This window comes from Poeciliopsis prolifica, unplaced genomic scaffold, assembly GCF_027474105.1.
Source record: "Poeciliopsis prolifica strain line A6 unplaced genomic scaffold, Auburn_PproV2 SCAFFOLD039, whole genome shotgun sequence".
NCBI classification, from domain to species: Eukaryota; Metazoa; Chordata; class Actinopteri; order Cyprinodontiformes; family Poeciliidae; genus Poeciliopsis; species Poeciliopsis prolifica.
Window position 1 is genome coordinate 3,747,369 of NW_026562414.1, and position 21,444 is coordinate 3,768,812.

Here is a 21,444-nt window from a genome sequence, read left to right on the forward strand (position 1 = left end):
TTGAAAAACAAACATTTTAACTAAAACACACCTCCAGTTCTTAACAAAGTTTCATTTCTTTCATTGAAAGAAATTAATTTGGAAATTTGTTTCTATTAATTGTTTTTGTTTTGACGTTTTTGTCCAAAATTTCCACTTAACTTTATACTTTGTTCTGTCTGTTTATGTGATTTTTAAATATTAAATGGTTTATCATTTGATGAGTTAGTCTGTACTTGAGTAGGCTTTTTCCAGAATACTGTTTTACTTTTATTTGATTCATTTCTTGGATGGCTACTTTTTACTTGAGTGAAATTATGTCTAAGTAGTGCAACTCCTACTTCAGTTCACGTTTTGGGTTTTTTGTCCTCCTCAGACTGTTTAGTTGTGATTACAGCTGCAAGTTTCTGAATCTGTCGTTGCAAAACTTTTTGCCTAATTTTACTCCCGATTGTAAGTCAGGGAACGTCTACAACTCTTGTGTTAAATGGAGCGAAGACTGGATGTGGAAAAGTGGAACTGAACTCACGTTAAGAGTTTTCAGTTGAACATTTACTGACCCAACAGCAAAAGTGTTGCTAATAGCCAATGAAAATGTGGGGCACTTTTTATATGAAAAATATTTTCCATGTTTATTTAAACTGTCACTATGTTGTGAAAGTGAAAAATGAGACAAATAATGTGTGAAACGATCAATCTCCTTCATCTCCTCCCTGAGCTACTGCTGCCACTTCCAAACAAAAACAACCAATCAGAGCCAAGAGGCGGGTCTTAGCGTTGTCAGTCAATACTGATAAATGTGCCTATAGCAAAAAGAAAACAACTTACTGCTTCAGTAATACTGTTCACCTGCTGTTATTGGTAGCTATGCTAACTAGCCTAGCATTCACAACATGCTATGCTAGCTGTAGATTGTGATTGACAGTGCTAAGACCCTTCCCTGGCTCTGATTGGTTGTTTCAAGTTAGCACTGTGAGAAGACTAAGTCAAATTTTTCATAGATTATCTGTTAGTGTTTAATACCATACTGATTTGACATAGTGACAGTTTCAACAAATATGTAGAAACATTTTAAAAATAAAATGTACATACTGTAACATCAGGAGCCACTTGAGTTCTGGGTAGAACATCTTTACAGAGATCATGTATGTTATTGTTCTGTTTATTTGTTGTGATGTATGTAATAGACTCCTGTAAATGAAAGGAGTCTCAAAAGATTAAACAAAGGATTAATAATAATAAAATGAAGATTTTTCATCTTAAATGCAAAATATATTCTTCATTTTTGTTTTAATTACTGCTCTGCAAGTTGTTCCTTCAGCAAATTGCCTTGTTTTGGGATTGTATGCTCCAGTTGGTTCAACATAATTAATCGTTTCAGTTCTTGTTCAGGTTCTTTCTTTAAGTCTTTTCCAGCCTGAAAGGCAGCAGTCATTATTACTGTAAGGTTATTGCGTTTATAAAGCCTGCCTGCATGTTTTACAGCACAAATCAACTGGTCATACATTCGGTAATCGATTAATCAAGAGCGTTTAATTGACACCTAAATTTTTTTTTTTTTTTTCTCCATGACTTTAACCAAAACGACCTTTCAAATGCATGTAAAGGCTCGGTTAGTTGCAAAACTCTGTTTGGCCACATTAAATGTTTGACTTGGTGTTTTTTACCCACTTGCCTGCGTGGGGGCGGCAGCAGGCAGAAACCGGTTGACGGAGAGGGGAAGCGACGCGATGCCTCCTTTCCTCCCTCCTTCCCTCCTTCCCTCCCTCCTCTCTGCGCGCACCGAGCTCCGCGTCTCTCCCACATTATTCAAACATGGCGAAACTCTCTGCCATCATCCCACCTCAGTCACCGAGCCCCGCTGCAGCGCTCCCGTCTCCGTCTCCATCGTTATCTCCGGCCCCGTGATGCTCCGGGAGGATGGAGAAGTTGTCGGCGAGCCTGTCGGAGATCACTTGGAGCCCCTTGGCGCTGCCGCTGGACGCGGTGGTCAGCAAGTACCGCCTGCCCACTCTGGTCCGCTTGGCCCACGGTAAGAGACACCCGGCGCCCGTGGGTGCTCAGAAAGTTCTCGCCATTTGTCAACTTTAAGCGTGCAGTGATGTTTGTTGTGTCGGCGATTATAAATATTCATATATGTGTTTTTTGCTGCTTGCAAGCGAGGAAAAAAGTTATTAAATTGACATATAAAAATTTATGTATGAGTTTTTTTGTAAGTATACAACTTTGAAGTGTCATGAAACAATTGTAAAAATGTAACTGGAAAAATTTAGAAATTAATAAAATGTCAAGCCGATAGAAAATGGCATCTTCCGGTTTAAAATTTTCAAAATAAATGCACTGACTTGTTTTAGAAAATTTCGAGAAAAAAAAATTAAAAAGTCAGTCAAGTTTGTATGTAAAGCATATTTCAGCAGCAAGGCAGATAAAAGTGACTTGCATCATAAAAACAACATGCAGTTACTAATTGAGAAACAAAATTTTGTTGTCTATTCGCTTCAAATATGCTGGTTGAAAAGCAAGTCTGAACTGGTGGGTGTTTAAAGGGACTCAGACCTTCATCAACACAAAAAAAGTATTTAAAATCTCTTACAGAAGAGGTTACAAATTAGTTTGTTGTCCTAAGAAAAATGAGTCAAATATAAAAAGAAAATGTGTTTACATTCATGAATATGAAGCATTAAATCATAAATGTAGCTGTTAAATGTGTTTTAGCTGAGAAAATAGAATAAACAAATATTACTTTCCATGTTAACGCTTTTACATTTCTATCACTCTTAAGTTTTAGATCGTTTACGAACATTTGACTTGAACTAATTCATTTATTTGAACAACATGAAAGTGTTTATTCCATTCTTCTTAACAAATACAAGGAGTTAATTAATTAAACTTGAGTTGGTAAAGTTTAAACTTTACCAACTCAAGTTTAAATTGACCAATTCTTTCCGCTCTTATTTTGAAATCAGGGTAGCTGTATTTCCGTTGCGTTTTGGGAAAATCTGCCCACGTTGCGGCTCTTGATTCATCCCTAACAGGGCGGCGACTTCAAGGGCTTTCATATCAATCCACTCACTCGCCCACGGAGGTGTGAAACCAAACGTTTTGATCGCGCACAGTTTATTCGTCACATGCTTTGCTGCCAGAAGATTTTCCGCTCTGAGCGCAGAGTTGCTGTCTTCACTATGGGAACGGGCGATGGGTGTCGCGGCCAAGTTGTTCCAGTCCAGGAGGCCCGGAAAGCCACAAAGTGTCTGTTGTGCTGCTGAAGTGCTGCTCAATCCCATTCATATGCAAATGCTGTAATCTGTCGACGAACGCGGGGAATACTAACGAGGAGCGACGGCGAGGCAAGGCTCCAACTTTTCACCGCGGACAGAAGCGCGCATGTCGGGCTCCTGGAGAAATGCGCACCTCGCCTCCTGGAGACGCGCGTTTTGTTCTGGCCGCAGCGCCGGTTGGTGTTTATTAACTGCGCCGCAGTTGCCCCCACAGATCCCTCCTTGTTTGCACTGCCAGATGGCATTTATGTGCAACAAGATGACAACTTTCTCAAGTCAACAAACAACAGGGTGATTATCTGCGTGCAGAAACTGCAGTGCGGTTGCGTGAGTGCGTAAGGAGCTAATGTGACGGGGAATTTCCTGCGACGTTATGAATGCTCCAGTTTGCACGATATTAAATTATCCAACTGATGGCGTGCTAGCAAATACATCTGGCTCTACAAAGGAAATCCTCAGGCAGCTATAATCCCACAACTGGGAAGTTAGATAAACTTTGGTTGTTACAAAGTTTATCTAACTTCCACAATATGAAGGAGATAAATAAATGATGCCATTTTTATTATTTTTGTTACATATTTGATTGTAAAGATAAACAACTTCTCTTGTTTTGGCTGCATAAGATCAACAGTTCATACATAGTAGTTCAACTACATATAAGTTAGGTTAAAAAACTTGTATGTAGAAACTAAATTACTTATTTTAAAATTGGCCCAAATGAAAGTAAAATAAATGGATACAGTTAGGGTTAAAAGATACGTTACGTGAATTTAAAGTTTAGTTCTCACTAAATAAGAAATGTTTTTAAAATCACGTGACACATGCAGCACCATCATCCTCTTCTTTGTCATTTCCGCCAGTAGTAATAAAATGTTGATCATGTGACTTTCAGGATGCAAACAAAAGTGTTTTTATTGCAGTTTGGCGAAATACACTAATGTCGATGCAAATCACTTCATCCAGGTGAAAAGAATGCACAATTATATGGTCAATGGAAACCCAACCTCTAGTTTCTTTGTAATTAAAGGCAAGTTTTACCAAAACGTTTTTTAACAAATTAACACAAGTTTGTATTTCCAGTTCTTATCCCGATTTCAGTCCAACCTTTTTTCATTTTGACATTTTTGTTTACAGGATAGGAAACAGAAATTGTATAATAAACAAAACCAGTGCTTAAAACCTCACATCTGACTGTAATGCAAACATTTTAATAGTTTATTATCAGGTCTGAAATGAAAAAAAAAAAATTGTTTCTGTATCAACACTCAGTGATTTCATGTTTCATCCTTCTACTTCATAAAACATTTAATCAGAATATTTTTGGTAAATAAAGAGTTTTAATCGAAGACTGTTGTACATTTAGATAAAATTAACATTTTATTGAGCCACCTGAGTGCAGTTTGTACCCAAAAACTGTAGTGTTTGTGACTGAACTGTACCACTGCGCTGTTAGCTGAGATCAGTCCAGTTGTGCCGCTACCGAGGAGGAGGAGGAGGAAGAGGAGGAGGAAGGTGGCTCCTTTAATAGTAGGATGCCAGCTGAATGACAGGGTCCTGATAAGTAGCAGCTAGAGAGTTGGTGAGGCGTTTCTGATGGTGGTAATTATGAACACTGAACCCCAAGAGTGTGTGTGTGTGTGTGTGTGTGTGTGTGTGTGGTGTGTGTGGGGGGGGGGGTGTGGGTGTGTGTGTGTGTGTGTGTGTGTGGACATCACACTGTAACATTTGAGCCGCATTTAGTTGTGTGTACTATTTTCTTCTCTTTAAGTCAAATAAATTTATCCAGTTTTAGATTTTGTACCAAAATGTTTTTGAGTTTGTTAAAGATAAACTTACGGCAGTAAGTTGTGTTAACATTTTACTAATTGTTGAATAAACAAGAGTTTTTAGGTTTGCACTTAAACAAACAGAAAGAAGGAAAAGACAGGAGTGGAAACTATTTCCCAGAATGCTTAGCGGCCTGTTTTTATATCCTGAGATGGAAGTGTGGTCCATCGATGTGTGTTAATAAGGAAAGTGTTTATTTTAATGAAGTGCTAAGCTGAAGATAATGTCCTGTTCACACTAAATGTTTTTCAGCAGAATTCATTGCGATGTTGAATAAAATTCTGAGTTTGTTTATGCAAGAATTCAAATCATTCTAAAGTAAAATAATTATTTAACTTGATATTGTGAGTGAAATAATAGAAAAATGTGGCTCTTTAACCAGGTGAGGACAGTTTTTTTTTTTCATTTATATTGTGAAATAATTATTTGGTTTAAATTGCAGCATTAAGTTAAAACCAAAACAATTTTCTTGTTGACTTTAGTTGCACTAAAGGCAGCAGGTGGACTTTTAATTTTCCATCACAGGTCTTCTAGTAAGTGAGACTTTAAGTGAAGTATTGAAATATATCCCGTCTTTCGTTGTGTTTTTCTGCGTTTCAGGTGAATGCGTGGAGGGTTTGTCGGAGGACGACGTGGTGCTGCTGCACTCCTGCCGTCAGTGGACCACTGTGACGGCCCACAGCTTGGAGGAGGGACACTACGTCATCGGGCCCAAGATCGACATCCCACTGCAGTACCAGGGTCAGCATGGACACTTAAACACACACAGTTCACAGCTGCAGCTTGGTTTCTCACAACCATGGAGCCCATAGACAAAAGAGTTACCAACATTTATCCACGGTCTAAAAATAGCCATTGTTTATAAAATGTCCCATTCTCTCTGGGGGTAAAAATAAGTACTCGTTTTATTTTCTGTAAAGGTCAACATATTCCACTTGTTCTATTTCTAGAGGGTTCTGTTTGTTCCTTTCAAAGCAGGCTGGATAATGTCAAAGCAAAGGAAGCTAATGCTGTGTTTTTGTGTTGAAATCTGGTTTTAATTTGCTGCTTATTCAGTACCGAGAAAAATCTGGTCCTGAAAAGCAGGACTGGTCGCTGTTCTCTTAAATGATGCTGCAGACACTAAGAGTTAAAAATAGCCTAAAGTTCAGTGTTCATTGTCTGGATTAAGTTTGGTTAAATTTATCCTAATGTTAGCTTAAATCAACTTGAGATCATTTAAGTTCATTTTTAAAAAGAAATCTTCATATTAAGATCAATGTAAGTTAGGTTAACCTCAGGTTTATTTAAAAGTTAATACTTCAGTTACATAAAAGTTAAAACAGTCTTAGATTAAATTACGCAGGTTAAATTACTTAATTTAGGTTAAAGACTGAGAGTCTGTAGTTTCCATTAAATAACAAATGCTTTCAAATCAAACATGGATGAGTTTGTTCACATGACGTATCATGAAAAAATGTTCCATCATCCTCCTACCACTTCCTGTCATCTTCTTCAGCTTTTCGTCCAGTAGTAAAAGCCGGTTGTTGGTCATGTGACTCGCGTGATGGGGGAAAAAATTTGTTTTTTAATTTTTTTAAATTGCTGTGTTTCTGTTAAGCAAAATAATTCCAATTTGTGCAACTATGTGGTTAATGGAAACACAACTTCTCTTTTTTTTTTTTGCAGCCTGTTGTTGACCTTGGCTGTTGTAAAAGAACTGAGGACTCTGTTGATTATTTTTATAATTAATCAAGTAATCAGAACCCTCTCTCTCTCTTTCATTCTCTATTACATTCTCAAAACGACGTTTCGCCCTTACCACTGTTCGCTTTGAAGCAGTAACCACGCTGTTGCAGGCGGAAAGAAGCTAGAATCAGTCAACTTGAAATGTTCATTACTCCACCCGGGAAGAAAAAAATTAAATAATGAAACATGATTTAATGAAGCTTCGAGGCAGATAAATTTTCCTCGAGGAATTTTAATAATCGAATCATTTGAGGAATCGTTACAGCCCTATTATTGTCGGCAAGTTTACCAAAATGTTTTTTAACCTTTAGATTTAAAATATAAGTACTTATCTAGATTTCAGTTTAATCTTTTTTTTACAAGCTACACCAGCACCCCTCCCAACGCCACTGGGAAAAATGGATGATACTAAAAATTTAAATTGGCAACGTTTAAACTGTTGTTTAAAACGTCACTTTTGACTGTAAAGCAAATATTCCTGCAGCTCCGTTTCATTCTTGCCTCCAACCTGCTACCATGTGATCTCCTGCTCATTGACTTGTGGTCTTCCCGCTGAATGAGTCTAGTCAGGATGACCTCACCGGAGCCCATTCTTCCCTCTCAGTGCAGCCTCATTATTTGCTGTGTAACCGGATCTTAATGCCTCATCTCCATTGCTTCCTCCTCTGATGCAGCGCTGATGTCACCTCACGCTGCTGCCGCCTCGCAGGCTTCGGGAGAAAGGATGAATATTTGTTTAGGAGGAGGGGACGCTGAGATCATCATCATATCAGACCATTCACTCTTTCACAGTAACCCCGTGAATAGAAGGTTCACCTGAAAATCACTTAAATAAGAGCTCAGAATTACACAGTTTTTATTTTATTGCCTGTTGTTGATGTTCAGCAGGCCATTGTTTTCTATTTTAAATGCATCAAAACTACCAAATTAAGTGCATGCAGTTTAATTGTTTACATTTTGACAGTTTATCACCTTATTTACAAAGAAAAAGAAGCTGTAAGCATTTCAGAAAACAGTACAAAACAAAACACTTTATATATTTAGGACTTTTAAGACCTTGAATCCCTACAAATAATGTTAAGCAACTTTCAGCTAACTATATAAATGGAATAAAATAGAATAATAAAGAAAAGAAACAGATAATTCAGGTGCACCAACATAATTAAGAATAAAAAAGTTTTTAGTGATAAAAGAATATATAAGACACATTTAAAAATGATAATAGTAATTTTTGATGATAAAAAAAGAAATAGAGTAAAAAGAAATGTAGTAATAGTATTGGAAATGTATATTTTTCTGATATTATGCATCCCTTATTAAAGATCTCCCATCTTTGTCTGATCTTTAAATGCATCTACCAACTTAGATTCGTTTGTTTAAGTTCATTAAAGATCAGACAGTTTTTAAGGAAATGTGCTTTGATTCGTGAATGAAGAAAATCTCATTTCAATTTCTCATTGACAAGAGATCAAAAGTAATGCTTAAATCTGAAAACTTGCAGCAGTTTTTCTCGCCAATGTGCAAAAAAGAAAATCAGAAAATAAAACTTATAATCAGTGCATCTTTCCTAATATTTATTTGTAAGAAAAGACAGAAAAAAAAATATTGATTAGATAAGAAAAAACAAAAAAACAACTCCGACTTTTACTCTAGCACAAACCTCTTCATTTATTAGCACCGCTGGTAAAGATGTTGAAACTTATTCAAATAAATTAAGCTTTCAGATATTTTTCATTACCTTCAGTTCCTTCTCACTGTGTGCGCCAGGCAAGTATAATACCCGAGACATGCTAACCAGTTTTTTCCTGACATGCTAACCAGTTTTTTCTTGACATGCTAACCAGTTTTTTCCTGACATGCTAACCAGTTTTTTCCTGACATGCTAACCATTTTTTTTCTGACATGCTACCAGTTTTTCCTGACATGCTAATCAGTTTTTTCCTGACATGCTAACCAGTTTTTTCCTTACATGCTAACCAGTTTTTTCCTGACATGCTAACCAGTTTTTTCCTGACATGCTAACCAGTTTTTTCCTGACATGCTAACCAGTTTTTTCCTGACATGCTAACCAGTTTTTTCCTGACATGCTAATCAGTTTTTTCCTGACATGCAAACCAGTTTTTTCCTGACATGCTAACCAGTTTTTTCCTGACATGCTAACCAGTTTTTTCCTGACATGCTAATCAGTTTTTTCCTGACATGCAAACCAGTTTTTTCCTGACATGCTAACCAGTTTTTTCCTGACATGCTAATCAGTTTTTTCCTGACATGCTAACCAGTTTTTTCCTGACATGCTAACCAGTTTTTTCTTGACATGCTAACCAGTTTTTTCCTGACATGCTAACCAGTTTTTTCCTGACATGCTAACCAGTTTTTTCCTGACATGCTAGGATACGTGACGTTGCGGCACTGTCTCCATGGTTACAAAAGAACACAGAAGGTGTCTTACCGACGGTAACCATGGAGACAATGCGCTCCGTCATGTAGCCTAGCATGTAAGGAAATAAACTGGTTAGCATCTTGTCTTTTGTACGTTTTTAATGCTGCTCCGGTCTAAAGGGAAACGCTATTTATGACACAGTGACATAAATCATGTTGTGTGAATTCAGGCACAGTCGGTAATTTGATCAACACGACGGTAGGGAACAATTTCAGTTACTCTCCTCTCCCCCCCCCCTCACTTCCGGCGTCCGTCATGGCGCTTCGAATGATTGAGTGACGTAGTTGTAAAGGGTCAATAAGAAGAAGTTACGTAAACCTACATTTATGATCTCTTCAAGTATAGCAGGTGTTTTGGCACCAGAGGTCAACTGACAGCGATGAGCTAACGTCTGAGGGATGACTTCATACAGGAAGTCTAAATAAGCCTCGGATGAGAGCAACATAGATTTCCCCCGGGGGATTAGAACAGCAGGATGTCTCCCTGTTCATCCCACTGACTGCATCCTCCTTCTGACGAGGAAGATGACATGAGGACGGATTGGAAGAGTTGGACCATAGTAGCTGAATGCCAGGATACATTAAAGAAAACACAATAAATAACCCAAAACAACCTGCAGGGAAATGGCTCCCAATGAACAACTGACAGCAGTTAACAGTCGTAAAATGAAACACAGCCAAAATTCACGACATTAATTATGATAAAAGTTAAGGATATATATACAAAGTTACACAAAAACCTTTACATGTTTATAAAATGTATGTTAAAATATAATACACAGTCACAAACTGTCAATTACTGGTTGCTATGGTAACCACCAACCGTCAACAGCCACCGATGTCAGCAGAAAATGAGCCAAATTAATTTGAATGACAAATAAATCAATGTTGACAAACATTCACAATTACAACATGGTTAAAACAAAATCCTGAGATTCGGCAGTTAATGTTTTTCTATTTATAACAGATGATCCTGTAGAGACGGTGAAAGCGCTCACAAAGTGCTTGAAATTCAACATTTCAGAGCTGACCGATCCCTGAAGGTGGGTTAGTATTAGTGTTGTGTTGTTTGGTGGAGAGAAGCTGCTTTTCCTTGGGGTTCAGCTTGGATTAGGAGGAAGAAGGCGGTGGAGGACGGTAAGGCTTGGCATGCCGTTCTGCCTCCCAGATAGAAAAGAAAAACTCTTTGGTCTCATCTTCACACATGCATCACTTTGTGGGAAAAATGGAGTCTCCTCCAAGGCATGCAGTTGTTTAAATGCAACCCAGGGAGGCGATAAATAAGGATTCTGTTCAGGCTCTTTGAAATCAAACTGATATGTTGGTTGCATTGCATGAATCCACCAAAGACAGTTAGCTAAAATATCAGCCGCGCAAACGCGAATCCGTAAAGGTTACAGTCAGAGAGGATGAGAAAAGAAAAGCGACGGTGGAAGAGAAAGAGTTGTATATGTGACTGTCTCCATGGTGATGTGCCTCTGCTCTGCGTGAAAATGGGGGGCCCTTTATTGGTTGCCATGCCGACACTGTTGGCTGTCAGTTGGTAAAGTCTGGTGCCAGGTCAAAGGTCATTGAGGTGTCTTTGTATTCTCCTTGTATGCGGTAAATGTACACATTTCCACAAAAACAACCTTTTTCTCTTCCTCTCTTTGCCTTTAACTTCCTTTTTGTCTTCCATTGATCTTCCTGTTTTCTTCCTGATGTATTCCTGACTTCTTCCTGATTACTTCCTGTTTTCTTCCTGATTACTTCCTGTTTTCTTCCCATTACTTTCTGTTTTCTTCCTGATTACTTTCTGTTTTCTTCCTGATTACTTCCTGTTTTCTTCCCATTACTTTCTGTTTTCTTCCTGATTACTTCCTGATTACTTCCTGTTTTCTTCCCATTACTTTCTGTTTTCTTCCTGATTACTTTCTGTTTTCTTTCTGATTACTTCCTTCTTTCTTCCCGATTACTTCCTGTTTTCTTCCCGATTACTTCCTGTTTTTCCCAATTACTTCCTGTTTTTCCCAATTACTTTCTGTTTTCTTCCCGATTACTTTCTGTTTTCTTCCCAATTAATTCCTGTTTTCTTCCTGATTTCTGCCTGTTTTCTTTTTTGACTTCTTTCTGTTTTCTTCCCGCCTCGTGTGGATTTTGTTGTTTTGTGACGCTCTACAGGGAAGTTCAAGTTGCTGGATGAGGACCGCGACGTCCGGGATCCGGTCCAGTATTTCTCCAGTGTGGAGGAAGTTGCAGGAGTCTTCCCTGACCGGGTCTTTGTCATGGAGACAATCACTTTCAGCGTCAAGGTGAACAGCGCTCACTTCCTGTTGGGCTCACCTGTAGCACACTTCCTTCTGCGATTCACAGAGTTTAGAGCCGGGTTCCAGCGCAGGCTCGGAATGACTGGAAAACGTTTTGGGATTTGATTTGTGTGATTTTCAAGTTTAATGTAGAAAAAGGAAGAGAGAATATCAATGCTCTTTTTATCGCCTATCCAGGGATGGATTGATGGATGTTTTCAGTACAATTCAGTGTTTTATTTTTTACTTTAAGTGGGTCAAAAATAAACAACAATTTGATTGAAAATGTGTAGAACTCTGCAGTAAACTCTGGTTTGTCTACAGCAGGTCATTTGATCTTAAGCTACTCACTTTTTCACACAGACTGTGATCAGGTTCATGTGTTGCTCTGCTCCAGGTGGTTTCGGGGGAGTTCAGTGAGGACAGCGAGTCCTACAGCTTCACTCTGCAGGCTGGAGATGAGCTGTCGCTGATGGGGAAGGCAGAGCTTCTGTGCGCCACACCTCCGAAGGAAAAGACGGGACTGAGCGCGCTCCTGAGACGCCTGGGAAAAACTCCACGAAGTAAGTACGGCAGGCTGTTCAGCTCAACGTTTTAGGACATCTGACAAAATTGTTTTAGTAGCATACAAGCAATGGAGGAGGAATTAAACCATAATGTCAGAATTCCAACCATTTTTATCTCAGAATTCTTACATTTGTTTCTCAGAATTCTTTTTGTTGTTGAGTCACTTTTTGGAATTATATGACTTGTAGCAATGTGCATAAATATATTCAAAAAAGGTACAAAAATATTTCTAAATATCTGTCTTCATGAAGAAGTATATATACATAAGCAGTAAAATAATAGAGGACATTTGTTGGATAATTCCAATAAATAATAGAATAAAAATACTTTATATATATAAATAATTATATATATAAATTTTTAGATTTTTTTTCATTGAGTTGTTTGAAATATAGAAAGCATATAATTATTTTACGGATTTTATGCTAGTGACATTTCAACTCAAACTAACTTGTGAAGTTTAAAAACTCAATTTGAAGAGTCAGAAACCTGATAGGTGTAGCTTTGAAAGGCTTTTCCTTTATGAGAAAGAGTAACTAAAAAAACAAACAACCTGACTGAAAAACAAAACTTGAGCTCCTGAACAAAACTTCATGAGCAAACAGTTCTGCAATTTAAGAAAAACAGTTGTCAATAAGAAATTGCAAAGAATTTGAGGATTTCATCATCTGCAGCACATATTATTATTGAAGGATTCAGAGAAACCAGAAGGATCTTTGTACACAAGGGACACGGCTAAGAATCAATTTCTAATGGTAGTGATTTTTAGGCCCTCCGGCTGCGCTGCATTAATAAAAAATGTTTAAACTCTGGCATGTGAGGAAAAAACACATCTGTAAACACAATCCAGAAAGGCCTCAGCCTCAACTTGCCTCTAGTTGGTCTACGATGGACTGAGGTGAAGCGGAAACTGTCTCATAACCTGCTGCATCTGTAATTCTTTTTGGAAATCATGAACATTGCGAGCTGCAGGCTAAACTGCCTGAGAAAGAAAACATCTCTCTTTAAAAGCTGCGCCAACAGCTCTCCAGGGCTTCCAAATTCTTAGAATGTTGTTTAAAAACGCGCTGACGCAACGCACTGGTAAACATGTACGCGTGTTACTGATATTGAATTCAATTGATTTTTTTTTTCATTCTAAATGTTTAATTTGTTTTATTTGTACTATTTTGGACGATTTGCAAATTATCGGTCTTTGGTTTTCTTGCAGCAGCTTCATCTACAGTTTGTGTCAATGTTTGCAACACTGCAGAGCTGAACCTTTTTAATTTAGATATCAAGAAACTACGCTGTCAATGTTTTAAGGCTTTAACATCCTTAAATTGCAATTTGTAGCAATTTAAAGTTCTTTAGTTTTCAAAAAACTTTAGAATCAAAGAGCTTTGCACAAATATTCACATCATTTTGTCATATAACAAACACAAACTTATGTGATAGAACAAAATGGAACAGCATTGAATTGCAAATCAGACAGAAAACAAAATACAAATTTCATAGTTTTCTAAATGAAAATCTGAAAAGTGTGGCATGAGTCCTGTGGATTCATATTTTGTTAAATCACCTTTCAGAAACAATGACAGCAAATTGGGGAGAAAATATGATAAAGTTCAAAGGGTACACATCCTTTTTAGGATTTTTTATTAGGTTTTAGAAGTTATAAAAAATATTAAAATTGAATTAAAATGTCCAAAAATGTCAAGATTTTGCCATGTAGTTTAGATTTGCTTTGCATCTTCTACATATTTTTAAATTTTTTTCTGTAATCACCATTTCCTATTTTCTTGTTTTAGTGAGGAAATTGCTATCAAAACATTTCAGTTATTGAATCCATAATCTGAGCCGTTTCAAAAACCTTCCAATTGTTTAGTCACACTGCACCGTTACCCAGCAACCCAAGCCGAGTTCCAACATGTTTGGTCAGCTGCTGGAAAAGACAAGTGTTTTGTTGTTTACTTACCATTCAGAAAACACTTCCTGCATTACTGTTTATTGTGCAGGAGGTTCGATTTCTACTTGTCAAAGTGTATGATTGTATAGTCGCACATCTGTTTGCAGCCATTTTTATGGGCGAAGAATGATTTTGTGCAAAAAAAGGTGATTTGTTTAGGCCATAAAGCCACGTTAAAGCGTTACCAGGTTTTCACCGCTCTCTGATTCTTCAGGTAAGACGCCATGTCTGGTCTGTATGAACCATCGCACCAACCAGAGTGTCAGCCTGCCCTTCGGCTGCCGCGGACGCTTCTGCACACGTTCCCCCCTGGAGCAAGGCATGCTGGGAGGGGAGCACACAGTCCGCAGCATCATCGAGAGAGTCCGCCTCCCTGTGAACGTCGCGGTGCCTTCACGCCCACCTCGGAACCCCTACGACCGCCACGGCGTGCGCGAGGGCCACCGCTACAAGCTGCTGAACATCGTCAGCAAGACGGTGGTGCTCTGCTTGGTCCTCCGGCGGCAGGAAGTGTCTCCCTCGCATTTCCTCCTGCTGCGCTGCATGCCTCGCTTTAACGTTGCAGAGGCCTCCGTCCACACGGCGGCGCTGGAGAGCCTGCTGCTGAGGCACGCCTTCGACCCGGACGCCTACTCACGGGCGGTTAGAGAGACGCGTCCGGAGCTGGAGTGCATGACGGAGGAGTGCGTGAGCCCCCGGCGGTCCCGGCTCTGCGTGTCGGGTCAGGACTCGCTGGGGCCGGCGCTCCAGCGGCTCTCCATGTGCGGCTACGTGGGCGGGCTTTCTGAAAACTCTGTAGGGGCGAGACTGGGCGAAGGACCCGGCGATGAAAGGGAGTATGTCACTCCCGATTGGACTGAGGACGAGTTGAGGACCAATGAGGAAATCCCTTATGAAGAACTCTGGACCAATCAGAACACAGAGAGTTTGGGAAAAGAACCAAACCTCATTTCCTTCCACACGTCTTCCTCATTGGATGGGTCTCTTGGTACCTTGGTGACCAGAGTGTCTACTCCACCACCTATACCTCCAAAATCTGATGCTGTGAGTGTCTTCTGGGTTTCATCCGTCCACAGCTGCATCCGGCTTTTAGAAGCTTAAATTATTCATATATAAGAGCTTCTGAAGCTTCTGAGACACAAACCATTTCCAGGAAGCGTTTCTCTAAACAGAAAACTCCATTCATACATAATATGACAATTAAAGGGAAAACAGCTGCAGGTTAAGAATTAATCAATGGAAGGAAGGAAGGAAGGAAGGAAGGAAGGAAGGAAGGAAGGAAGGAAAAAAGTTGTGAGAAACTCAAAGGAAGGCTGAAAGGAGGGAAGAAAGAAGGAGTAAAGAAATAAAGGAAGGAAAGTAAGAAAGGGAAGAGAATAGAAGATAAGAAAAAATGCAAGAAAGGAAATGGATGAAGTAGTGAAGGAAGGGATTATGGGAGAGAAGGTGAGAATTAAGCACAGAGGGAAAGGAAGGAGAAGAAACTGGACGGAAATAAAGAGAGCCAAAAAGACAGCAAAGAAAGTGAGGAAGGAAGGATAGATGTAAGGAAAGGAGAGAAGGAAATGATTAATGAGCTCTAAAGACCTCATTCAAACTAATTCTGCCATTTTTAATCACCAACAACTCAAGCAGTCGGGTAGTTTTCAGCATCTCGTTTCATAAACCAAACCAAACTTTTATTTTTTTCCAGTAGACAAAAATTAAAGTTGATTTCTTAGAAATAAAAAAATATATAATCTACATACAGTTTATCCTGTAGGTCAAAGCTGTCCCTATACATTCATGTGGAAAACTAGATTATAATTTACTAAACTTTTCTCTTTCTTTGTGTGGGTGAAGACATCTGCTTAGCAACTAAATTATAGCCTCTCCAACAGTCTTCTTCATTCCCTAATATTTAGCCTGCCAGAACAATGGGCTTGTGTGTGTGTGTGTGTGTGTGTGTGTGTGTGTGCGTACGTGTGTGTGTGCGTGTGTGTGTGTGTGTGCATGTGTGTGTGTGTGTGTGCGTACGTGTGTGTGTATGTGTGCGTGCGTGTGTGGGTGTGTGTGAATCACTTTTTTATACTCTCATGGGGACTTATGGGGACCACTGCTTTTGTGGGGACGCTTCTTGGGGGAAATGCTGTTTTTGGGTTGGGGGTTTGGTATGTGAAGATTAGAGTTTGGGGTAGGGTAAAGGTTAGGCATGTGATGATAGGGGGTGGGTCAGGGGTAGGCTGTAGAAAATGAATGGAAGCCAATGTGAAGTCCCCACAAAACACATAAACACAACTGTGTGTGTGCAGTAGAGTTTGTTTGAGGTGTAAAGGTCACCAAGTTTGACATTTACCAAGTCGAACACACACAGTGAGAAGTGTTGGGCGTTCCCTTTTTTTCCCTGATGCATGTGTGTTATACTGTGTGTGTGTGTGTGTGTAGGTGAGGGAGGAGTGCCGCTACTTGCTCGCCCCTCCGGTGCCGCCTCGCTTCTCGAAAGAAGGCTCCGTGTCCAGTCCGGCCCCCAGCCCGCCAGTTCCGCCTCGCTTCCCTAAAACCTCCACCTCCCCGAGGCCAAACCTCTCCTTCTACTCCTCCGGACTGCAGGACAGGTGCAGTAAAACCTGCATTCACCAAGTGCTGAAAATCCTTGGAAATGCTTGAATTTCTATTCAGCATTTTCAACCCTTGTGTTAAACCCTTGAAAGGTTTAACAAGGGTTAAACCTTTGTTAAACCCTTAACTTTAACCCTTTGTTTGGGTTTGCTTGATTTCCAAACGACACCGTTTTGTAATAAAATGCAAGATAAATGTGTCAGCTCTTTGGTTACTTAGCAACTCACTTGCTCTTTGGTTACCTAGCAACAACCTGTTGAATAACTGGCACAGCAGCAGTTTAAGGTTTTTCCACTGTGCCTCATAACTGCTCAAAAATAAAAAATAAACAGAACAATAATGTGAAGTGAAAACTGTGAATAAATGTGTTTGTTTCCCAGCTGCTCCCCCTCTCCGGAAGCCACCCTCTACTGCTATCCGTGTTCCTGGTCCGACTGTCCTGCTCCTAACCCGGCCAGTCCGGACCCAGCCTCCACCGCCCCTGCAGAAAACACATCCAGCTCTCAGCCTGCGCAGGCCACCTGGGCGGAGCCCTGGGTGGAGTCCTTCACATCCCCCACACCCCGACTCCGGCCGCCGCCCCCACAGAGCCGATTCGCACCGTTTGGCGCGTTGAACCCCTTCAACCGCCAGTCGCCTTGCCCCTCGCCTGAACCCGTGGCGAATGATTCCTCCAGAGGCGCTGAAGGCGGCGGCGGGACATCATCGAGCGGTGCTGATGGGTCCCCCTCTCCTCCTGACCCCACCTGGAGGCCGCCCAGTGACCTTTCTGCTCTGTCTCTGGAGGAGGTATCGGCGTGCCTGCGGTTCATCGGCCTGCCAGAGGCGGCGGTGGCCGTCTTCCAGAGGGAGAGGATTGACGGCAGCCTTTTGGTGCAGCTGACTGAAGACATTCTGTCACATGACTTCCACCTGAGCCGCCTCCATGTGACCAAAATCACACAGTTCATCCAAGGCTGGAGGCCCAAAATCTAACCCTACCCCCCCTCGGTAATGTGCCTGATGGCGACGCAGCCGTCCTGAATGTGCCTTCCACTGTGACCCACTGGCGCCTGAGCCCCACTGCTTGAAGCCTAAGGAAACCACGCCCCCCTGTGGCTAAACTGCAGAACTGACTCTTCACTCTAACTGCAGATTTTAATTTGATTTTTCTCTGAATTTCAGACTGGAAGTAGTTTACTAACATTGGCTCCAGGTGAGAATTGAACAAAAATTCCTGCTTTAGTTTTTATTTAAATTTTTGATAGAACGGCCTTTAGACAGCATGCAGAGTTCAGTAGCCATGAACCGGAAAAAAAAGACATTTTATCTGAAAGGGTGTGCATAAAACTGACATGCTGCAGTCATAAACATGAAGGAGGCGTCATAAATGTGCATGACTGGTGTCCTGAAGTGTCACACAAGTAAATAATTATATTTTTAATGAAAGTCACATAAAAAGTATCACTTTTATTGTAAAGTTGCATTAAAAGTGACACTTTCATTGTGACTTTGCATTAAAAGACAATCTTTTAATGCAGTTTTGTAGAAAACTTTGCATTAAAGGTGTCACGATTTGCAACTTTCAATAAAAATTGCTTTAAAATTGCATCTTAAAATGCAGTTTTGCATTAATAATGACTCTTTGTGTTAATGAATGTCATTATTAACCGAATGACACTTGCTGATAACCCTTCAAATACAGTGTTTCCAAAAAACATTTAAAATACAGATTCAAAAATGTTTTGAATCTGAATTCAAAACATTTTGAATTCAGATTCAAAGGACATAAATATTGTCCTTTTACTCATGTTAATTCAAAATTAGTCAGAGATTTTGTAAATGTGGGAAGGAAGAATTTCCTCTAGCAGTCTGTGTCACTGTGAATTTGATGGAGCCACTGATTGAAGATGAGCCTGTTTTTCAATGACATTTCCAATATCATGAAGAAGGCAAAATTTATTTTGAATTTTTTTGTAATTTCTAGTTATTATTATTATAATTATAGGTACTCAATGAGTTTTGGTTGATTAAACCTGAACTTATGACCAGTAGGACGAGTAAAACTGAACATATCCTGCAAACTGGTTTCCCTTGATCTTCAGTGGGGTAAAACTGGAATCAATGGAGGAGCTTTGGAGGTAAAAACAACAACAAGAACTAGTTAAACTAAATTAACAAAATAAAAACAAATACAATGTGTTGTTAACTCTATAAGTACAAAATTGGGGTTAAAGGTTCAGTCATGAGTGTCTGGGCTTTTCTGTGCTTCACTGCATTGGCACTGTGGGGAATCGCAGCAGACCATAACATTATTGATAATTTTAGATGCATTAATTTGCTTCAATGACACATTAATTTGTTTTAGTTTCCCCAAACCTGAGAAATGAATTTTTATGATATACCTCAAATTTCTTGTTCTGTTATGCTTTATTTACCCAAATAAATGTAACTACAATAAAATCTCTCTTTGTTATTATTTCACAACATTTAAAACTTAAATTAGAACAAATTAAAGTCCCAGTAAAAGTAGACAGATTTCAGATACCTGGCCTATCACCAATCTTTAAAAAGCCTAACCTGCTAACTTATCAAATAGTTTAAAGTTTAAAGACCTAAATTCAATTTTGTGAAGATATTTTACCATAATTATTGATTCAGTTCAACAAACAATTGACCTACTAATCCAGATGTATCAAAATTGTAGACATATATATATATATATATATATGTTTTTCTATACTTGATTGTCTGTGAGTGTATTGTTGCCGCATTATGTCAGTTATATTTCCCCTTAAAAATGTTTATGTTCCCAAAACTCAGTGGTCTATAGACGAATAAAAAAGCTGCTTAATGATGTTTATGAAATCGTTGTGTTACTTTGCAGACTGGAGTAAATGAGATATTGACCCTGTAACTGCACGACTGCCATCAGACGAACAATGCAGAAATAAATGACTGATGTGCAAAATAAAAGGAAGCTAAACGATTTTTCATATTTTTTACTCAACAACATGCAGTTTGTAAACGATGAAAACAGTCACTATGCTGATGATGACAAAATTAAACTATTAAATAGTAAAGCTTTTGTTGTCTTAGAGGTGAGTAATTTTTATTATTGTTGATCAATATTTGACTTATTGTGACACCAATTAATTAAAGGTATTATTAGGATTGTTACGTCTACTATCAATAAGTCCAATAATGCAATGAAATGCAGTTATTATAGTTTAGCAGTAAGAATCACAATTCTGCTTGTAAGCTGAAAAATACAAATATTGTACATGTGTTTACACTGTTTCTGAAACAGCAGAGACGTAAAAATTGTCACTGTTATCACAAATCAAGTTTTACATCAAACTAAATACAAAGAAAACTGATTTTTTGTGTGAATTATTTGTGGACAGATCAGAAAAGTCCATGTATCGTTAATATGTCGTTTTTGCATCACTTTCGATGTTGTACCCTCAAACAATTTGTTGACTAAGCATCACTGCAAAAACAGAAATTACCAAGTATTTTTGGTGTAGTGCAAATATCTTAGTAAACTTAAAATTAGAGAAAGATAATTTACAAGTAACTTTTTCAGTAAAATATAGGAGCTTGTTTTAAGTCAATAATTCCTCAATATTGATGAAAAGAAATTTGTTCCATTGGCAGATAAAGTAACTTATAACAAGACATTTTCCCCATGTAATAAATAAAATAATCTGCCAGTGGAACTAGAACTTTTTATAAATATTAAGGAATTATTGACTTAAAACAAGCTCCTATATCTTGTAAAAAGTTAGTTTAGTCCTTTTTCAAATGTGCTAAAATATTTGCATGAGAAACTAGACCAAAAATGCTTGTTAGGATTTTGTGTTTTTGCAGTAAGACATAAATTTCTATCCATTCTTTTGGACACAGGGGAGTTCCACATACTATATTGTGTATATTGTATATTATATGTCTTTGTAAGCCATTGTAAATAAAGAGAACAGATGAACCTCCAAAAACAAACAAAACAGAAAGTGTCTAGATTAGAGCGCTGGATAAAAGTTGGACTGAACTGAACAAATAATAAGTATAAAAAGAATAAAATTACTTCTCCTGATTTAACAGCTTTCAGTGCTCCAGTACAACAGGCCATTTCAAGATTATTTAACCCTGGATCATTATATTTGTTCAGTCTTGGATTTTGTGCAATCAGGAAAAGTCCAGTGCAACATTTGTGACATTAAACTATCCTTTTTCTCTGCAGGCATCACCCACAGGAACTGAAGAAATGAACTCAACAAGTCCAGAAAAACAAATAAAATAGTATCATGAGAGTTGCATACTTGTGTCACTGTTGCCCAGAAGAAGAGTGTAGAAAGGCAGCACTGTTTTTCTTAAGTGCAGCTATAAAGAAATGCCACTGATACAGTAGAACATACCCAGAGGGCGGTCCAGCTGGCACATTTCTCCCTTCTCCAATATTTTAATCTGATATCAGCGAAAATGATTGTCTTGACCTTAATATACTCAAGTGTAACCCAGTAGCCACTAGCACAAGACTGTGGAGCTTTTTGAGCCTTTATGCATCAACTAATTAATATGGATGTGTGTCTCTATACCATTTAAAGCAGTCTCTGTGTGCCACCTGCTCCAGGCAGCAGCACAACCAAGACTTCTGCGCTCCCCACGACTCATTTATGTTTATTTATTTATTTATTTGCTGCTTTTTCTGCTAACAAGTTGTTGTAAAACCAGAACTTCAGGCCAAATCTTTAGCCACACAAGCAGATTTGATTATATTGTACCTTGAAATCTGTTCCCAAGAAAGAGCCATGAG

At 38.8% G+C, this 21,444-nt stretch overlaps 1 protein-coding gene across 5 annotated transcripts; it reads left to right on the forward strand.

Moving 5' to 3' along the window:
* Window positions 1-1,765: 1,765 nt before the first annotated feature.
* On the forward strand, window positions 1,766-20,937 carry gareml (GRB2 associated, regulator of MAPK1-like). 5 transcript variants are annotated; one of them, XR_008607629.1, is made up of 9 exons: window positions 1,766-2,011; window positions 5,685-5,825; window positions 11,412-11,542; window positions 11,934-12,099; window positions 14,266-15,095; window positions 16,476-16,645; window positions 17,030-18,769; window positions 19,516-19,729; window positions 20,872-20,937. XR_008607629.1 is itself a non-coding variant. In XM_055054476.1 (7 exons), exons 1-7 carry the CDS (start codon window positions 1,900-1,902, stop codon window positions 17,622-17,624), a joined length of 2,145 nt encoding a protein of 714 aa, XP_054910451.1. In that variant the 5' UTR covers window positions 1,766-1,899; the 3' UTR covers window positions 17,625-19,952. The 5 variants fall into 5 exon arrangements, 1 of the variants encoding a protein (XP_054910451.1); XR_008607628.1 differs by having other exon boundaries at window positions 17,030-19,729; XR_008607630.1 differs by lacking the exon at window positions 19,516-19,729 and having other exon boundaries at window positions 17,030-17,844; window positions 20,872-20,906.
* Window positions 20,938-21,444: the final 507 nt, after the last annotated feature.